A 7139-nucleotide genomic window follows, 5' to 3' on the forward strand; every position below is an offset into this window, starting at 1 on the left:
GATAAATCCAGGTACAAGGCAAAGGTCCAGGCAGGGGCAAACAGTATCTGAATAGGGCAAGACGAGAGGGGGAATCCGAGAAACACAGGCAAAGATCAGGACACGAGAAAACAGACAAGGCAAGACTAAGATAAGGCTATGAAAACTAGACAGGCTCCGTAGAGTAGCTATCGCTATGAGAGTGATAAACGCTATACAATACTCGGCAGTTTGAAAGGGATCAGAGTGAGTGTTATAAAGTGAATGTGTGATTGGTTACAGCTGTGTGCAATCAGTGCAATGGATGATGCGATATGTAGTCCGGGATGACATGCAACAGTTTGTGTAGTGCGAGAGTCAATGTAATGGAAGGGTGACCTCTGGTGGTGATTGAACGGAAGTCCATGGACAGGATTCGTGACAGATTCTTTTACTTAAACAGGGTGGGGCACACATTCAACTGCAAAACAAGTTATTCAATATATACATTTGTATTGATATTGGTTACATACTAATAAAATACATCAATTTATATATCAACAAATTAAAAATAATGTGTTTATAGAAAGGCAACAGACAGATTTTCGAGCCAAAAGATACTAGTAAAATCCATGTATTGAATTCCTTCCCGTAACGAGACGGTCCAGAGAGAAGCATAACAGTTTGCGTTGAATTAAATGCCAGACACCCTTCATATGTAACCAAAATACCAATAATATATATATAAAAAGATTTTATGCGTAATACTGGACTATTAAAATTGCAATGTAATGGAAGTAGCAACATTTCTTCCATATTGTGACACATCCGAGAGCGGAAAAGAAAAAAAACAAATAAGGCAGGGGCTCTATTTATCGGCTGTTGATTGGATTTTGAGATGTGGGCATTGTTCGCAATAAGATCAATTCAATAGGAACAAATCCATGTTACTTTGCTTACACTTGAGTGGGAAAGGAAATGAATAAAAAGGATAATGAGCCCTGCTGCGACTGTATTTTGTGTGTTTTGGAATAACACAACAAAATCTGCTTGTTTGACCACACGCATTTCTGACTACCTCCATATGTAGTACCAACCCAAAACTAAAATAAGAATGATTTTCATGTTAGTGTTTTTCTGCAGTATTGATTCTATTTAAAGACTACATTCCCCTGGAAGACTGAAAATACTGCTCTGGTCAGGAAAACTTCAACTTTAAACTTCAAATTCAAGCTCTTTACTGTTAAACGCTCAAATCATAGATTACTGCATATGTGTTTCTTTGTTCTTCTTTATTGTTTTTCTTTATCTACATAAATCTGTTTTAATTTATTATTTTTCTATAAATTCATTAGTTTTTATCATTCATATTGTATGAACAAAATTAAGATTTTAAATACTTAGACAATTAAAATGAGTGCTCAATAGCCATTTTGGTAACAAAGGATCAAATTTGAGCTATTAATTAGTTGCTTATTATCATGCATATTACTATAAAGCACATATTAATACCTTATTCTGCATGACCGTATTTTAGATCCCTTAATCCTACACAATATCTAAACTTAACAACTACCTTACTAACTATTAATAACCAGCAAATTAGGAGTTTGTTCAGGGAAAACTCTTAGTTAATAGGGAATATGTGGTCCCTATTCTAAAGTGTTACCGCCATTTTTTTCCTATTCGAATTGAGAATCATTATTAGTATTTTACTGGGATTGATTAATACAGACTACTGAAATGTTGGTAAATTGACAGTGTACATAAAATAAAACTGTGCACCTTCTAACAAAAAGTTCATTCAGTTAACTTTTTTCATAATTTATCAGAAAAATAAAGAGTGTTGGTTCACCTGTAGAGTGCTACATAATAGCGATCTGAAATGGTCTGTTGGGAGTCCATGACCTGAAAGAGCAGCATAAGGGCTTGGACAGCAGTGTTGAATTTGACAATGTGCACCACTTTAAAAAGCGTGTCCAGCCGCTTGCACACATCATCATCCCCAATCTTTGCGTACGGATAGGCTCTGTTCACTCCTGTTAGCAGAGCGCTGAGCATTTTAGACTCAATATCCTTCTTCTTAACACATGCATTGAAAAACATGATGTAGATGGTGATAAGCTTGGCAGCCAAGTCTGCTTCCTCGTGGCTCAGAATTACTTGGTTTAGGAAACAAGCGGCATAATATTGAGCCTTGGAACTGATATTGGGTCTGAACATGAGGCGCTCAACCTCACAGCACACCACTGTCTTCATGTTGGGGTGTTTGTGAAGCACCGTTTCCAGCAGGTGCGAGGCTTTGGAAGCAATTTTGTATTCAGGATCCCCCAATTTGTTGACAATCTGTACAAGAAGCACTTTCTCCTGCTCCGGCTGATTGCACAGCAGCTCATAGGCGGTGGTAAGCGATCGCATTTTGGTGGCCTGGACCGTATCGCGAGCCAGTTCGTCTAGTGCGGCAACAAAATCTGCTACCTTAAGTTTCAGCTGGTGCTCAAAGTACCACAGGATGGGCCTGCGGTCCCGGGCATCCCTATTTCCACTGGCTTTTTCCTCCAGCTGCTCAAAATGATGCAGGGAAAAAGTGTGACGCTTGCAGTGTTTTGGAAGAAGGTCAGTAAGCAGCAGCTCCTTAAGAGTATCCAAGGCCATAAGGCCTTGTCTACGACTTCCTTTCTTTTTCACCAGAGACACAAGGCTCTCAACGTGCTCGAGACTATGAATCGGAGCATCCTGAATTAGCACAGTCATAGCTGCCATCCTATCGGTCAAAGTTCCTGTGGACACTACACTCTTCATCCAAGCAGAGTTGGCACCTTTCTGGAAGTTCTTCTTGCTTTTGTAGAGGGACATTTCATTCTCATAGAGTTACTGAGCCAAAGCCTTGTACTGAAAGACCAGTGATTCGCTCTGAGCCACAGACGTGCTCTCCGAGGTGTACTCTATATCAAACCATTTCCCTCCAAGTTTGATAAGCAGAGTTTGACGTGGAATAAACTCAAACAAGTTTGTGTGTTTCTGTTTGGCCTTCTTTCCTGTAGCATGGCCAAGTTCTGTAGATTGAACAGGGGTTTTCATATCTTCTGTTAAGGGGTTAACAACATTTTTCTCACCAGACTGCGAATCCTCTTTCATTTGGGAGCTTTTCGCCTTTTTTTCCTCCTTTTTGGGTGGCTCTGGGGATGTTTCATCCTGTTCATCTTGAATGATTTGTTGCTCTGCATAAGCACGGATGCCCAGCTTTGTTATGAAATCTTCCAGCTCTCCCTCCTCCAGATCATCAATTGTACCTTTCTTTGCACCATCGATGAGCTCGGCAGAGTCACTGATGCAGGCCAGCATGACATAATCTGCCCGTGACAAGACAACAACATGATTTAATAGACAAAAATTAAACATATCACCATATTACTTGCGTGTAATTAGTGGTCGCAAGAAAGAAAAAAAAAAGCTTGAAAAACAAAGAATTTCAATGCACATGAAATAGAAACAAGTACCACAGTTTTGACTAGAATAATTATGCACTAAACAAAGAACTTCAAAAATATTGGATTTATATTAACTAGATAATGGTAATGCCCTTGCTTAATGTTTGAGTGGATTCATTACTGTGTGAAATTGAATTAGAAGATTTTGAAATTGAAAAAAATCGATTTTTCGATAAATGACGTCGATTCTCAAAAGCCGCGAATCGATCTTTTCCAGTATTTATTTCAGCACACACTTAAAACAAGTTCTGATTAATGTGAATCTTATCATTAGTCTTCTCCACTAGATGTCACCCTTACCTTGAGCGATGTTACAGCAGAAAGCCTGTCATTCATTCAGCGCTTATCATGGTCATACGCATGATTTGCAATGCTCAGGTGAAATGCTATAGTAATACTATAAATCTGCGGAAGCATTTGATATCACGCATAAGGCGCCATGATTTCCACAATGAATGAATGGCGGATGGCGCGGCGCACTGTTTTGTTTACTACACACATACTAAAGCGCGGATGACGCCCGCAGTGTTTTCAGCTTCTGCCGTCTTACAATATGATGATATGAACACGAATGTCATTCCAGCTGCTCTGAGAGTCACTTCATTAGCATTTTACCATTTCATTTAAGAAAACTACCGTCATATCACATACACAGCAGCTGCAAGTTCTTCACGGCGACCAGTCAAAATAAAAGTTTAGTTTAATGTTTAGAAACTGTCAGAATATATTACTATTTAGCAGTCTTAAGACTCAATGCTACTACTGCTAATAAATCTTTATTTTTAAATATTTTTAAAGGAATAATCACATCTGTTTTATTTTAAATTTTAACAGTAAACCTCTGTTGTGCAGCACTTTGTTTGCCAACAAAATAAAAGGGTTTAATTTTCATTTAATTAGGATCAATTAAATTAATGTTTTATGCCTTCATCTGATTACCAGAAAAATCAAGAACATTTTATAGGGCCCTATTATTGTTTAAAAAAGGACCCATACAAAAAAAAGTATATGAAATTATATAACTAAATGATATGAAATGATATAAATTATATGTATATGAATTATATAACTAAAATTAAATAACTGTAATTACAGATTTAGGTTAAATAAAGATGTCAGTCTTTATTTTTCTTCTTTTTAGGAATCAAATCAAAGAAAAATAAACAAATTCTACTGTTCCTAATATTCTGTATGTTGCTCAAAAACAAAATATATTGTGTTCAGCGGAAAAAAGTTTTTTGTTTTTTTTACCCAGTCATTTAAAAATAACACATTTTAGAGCTGTAACGACAATACCATGATACCGTGATATTTTTGCTTAAGGTGCCTAATCGAGAGCTTGCGAATCAAAATCGAACCGAATCGGGACATCTGAATCGATACCCAGCCCTATTTGTTATGAAATGTAAAAAGTACAAAAATGCATCACTTGAGTTAAGCAGAAAATATCAAAATTTTGGCATATGATTGGTTCTATTTTTATGTTTAACATTCATTTGTAGACTTTTTTTTTTTCAAAATACAGCACTTTTTAATGTGATATTTAGTAAAACAATTTTTTTACAAATTTTTTTTGTCACATTAAGACTGTCTTGGAAACCTTTCACCGTGCCTTTACTAGGGTTGTGACAGTGAGGGCATTTTCCCACCGGTTCCCAGACGTGTGACAAGCGATAATACCAGTATCACTGTGGGGGCAGGGGGGTTCCCTCTTTTCCTTGCTTTCCTTCGCTTTTAAATAGCTTGCAAAAGCGGCGTGTGCATTTTACTTTCACTTTCAAATAGCGGCAATTTGGCGTAAAGCAATTGTTCTTTTTAGTTTGTTTGAATTTTCCCTCGTTTCCTCGCTTTTAAATAGCTTAAAAGCACCGTGCGCATTTTTATTTGAATTAGCGGCAATTAGGTGTCAATTGCTTGAATGCAACAACAAAATACAATGTCAAACTCACTTTAGCCTATATATAAAACATACAATTTATGCATAGATTACCATTTTACTGTATCAGATCAAACTATGATCTAAACAATGAAAGAAAAACAAACATTTGAATATTTGTGAAAATGACCAACAAAACCCTCAACAATTTTATACCTAATAAAAGATTTGCAAGCATTAACATACTTATTGCTGTGAAACACAACTTCTGCAAGATGACATACTGAGTAACATCATCTTTGAAGTTGTAGTGACAAGTCCCAAAATGGAATGTGAAATTTAGCGTTTTTCCAACTTTCATTGAGCATTGAGATTTTAACTTTACTCTAATAATGGCAGGGACTGCTGACACAAACAAGATCAAACTACACAAACAACATCAAACCAAGGAATCTACCATAAACAAGCAACTCTTGAAGTAGAGTGATGCTGATACTCCACCTGTTATACACAATAGAGAAACTTTGTCAGACTCGGTCAGTGTTGAAATGGTCTATTTGCCAGTTTAAATAGATCCAGTGACACAGTATTCTATAATCTCTGCCACACACAGGTGTGGTGTAACCAGCGGTACAGTGCACATCCTATCCTGACTGCAATTACTGTTAACTTACTGTGCAATTACAGTATTACAAGACCTAGGCCTCTGTCTCTGCATACCCTGGGTTAAAAACCAATCTAATAATTCTTCTAACCAGTCCTAATATGTTCAAAAGAGGGTTCTACTTATATATTTCTATACTTCTAGCTAACTTTTCAGCACAGCTCTTATTGGCAACATATCTGGACTGGTTGCCACGAAAACTTTACATGCTTGCTGCTGCTGTTGTCATAAAAATTACCTGGAGTTACAATTATTTTAGGTTTCATCATAGTTACATCAGATTATTATTTCCAATTATTTTATTGTTCTATTTATTTTTAATTGTAAGGTTATTAACAAATCCACCTTAGAGTTTGACTAGGTTGTTCAGTCTAAAATAATTACACACACACACACACACACACACACACACACACACACACACACACACACGTACGTATCCAATATGTTGGTGTATGTGTAATAAAAGACATGAGTTATTTCTATCCCTTTTTCTCTCTCCCCGTCTTTCTGTCAAACACCTTTTGAAAAATTATATATAGAAGGGGAAAAAAATCTGAAGTGCCTAGAGTTGAAAAAAACCCACTTAATCGGAAAACATTAGAAGATTTAACGTTACTAGAAATGTTCGCAGATTGTCCCTTCTGTGTGGTTATGTTCTAATCATTAAATGAAGAATGGCACGTGTGGAGGACACACGTTAAAAACTCACCTTTGTCCCGCCCAAACGCAATACATCCTCCAGGGTGAACTCGTCTTCATTTTTGTCATTCTCATCAGTCTGATCGCAGTCTTCATCAGTGTTGGGGGTAACTCATTACAAGTAACGCAAGTTACTTTTTTTTTTCTCCAATTTATTGATTGACAGCTCTCCTGTCCCCATGTTGAGAGAAATCAGAAGATGTTACTGTAGTTCTAAAATAAATATGAATATGCATTAATTCATCTCACTCACACAAAAAAAAACTGATTCAGTATTCCTCAAAATGAATAAAAATAATGCAACACAGAATATGACGCAAACCTGCAATAATTAAATGTTAAAGAACACAAATATCCTTTATGTATTTAATCCCATTCTATTAACCAATGTCTTTGCTTCTGACCTTCGATGATCCAGTTCAGCCATACTAATAAGCACAAATTACTC

The 7139-nt window shown here is 36.6% G+C and overlaps 1 protein-coding gene across 1 annotated transcript in view; it reads right to left on the reverse strand.

Moving 5' to 3' along the window:
• Window positions 1-6783, reverse strand: part of LOC107709519 (CCAAT/enhancer-binding protein zeta-like) — a 12071-nt gene extending 5288 nt beyond the window's left edge. Inside the window, 2 exon segments of the mRNA XM_016514011.1 lie at window positions 1814-3315; window positions 6702-6783. Coding sequence (XP_016369497.1) covers window positions 1814-3303 — 1490 coding nt within the window. The 5' untranslated portion in view covers window positions 3304-3315; window positions 6702-6783.
• Between the last annotated feature and the right edge of the window lie 356 nt (window positions 6784-7139).

The sequence above is a fragment of the Sinocyclocheilus rhinocerous genome, unplaced genomic scaffold (assembly GCF_001515625.1).
Source record: "Sinocyclocheilus rhinocerous isolate Xijiao unplaced genomic scaffold, SAMN03320098_v1.1 scaffold3859, whole genome shotgun sequence".
NCBI lineage: Eukaryota > Metazoa > Chordata > Actinopteri > Cypriniformes > Cyprinidae > Sinocyclocheilus > Sinocyclocheilus rhinocerous.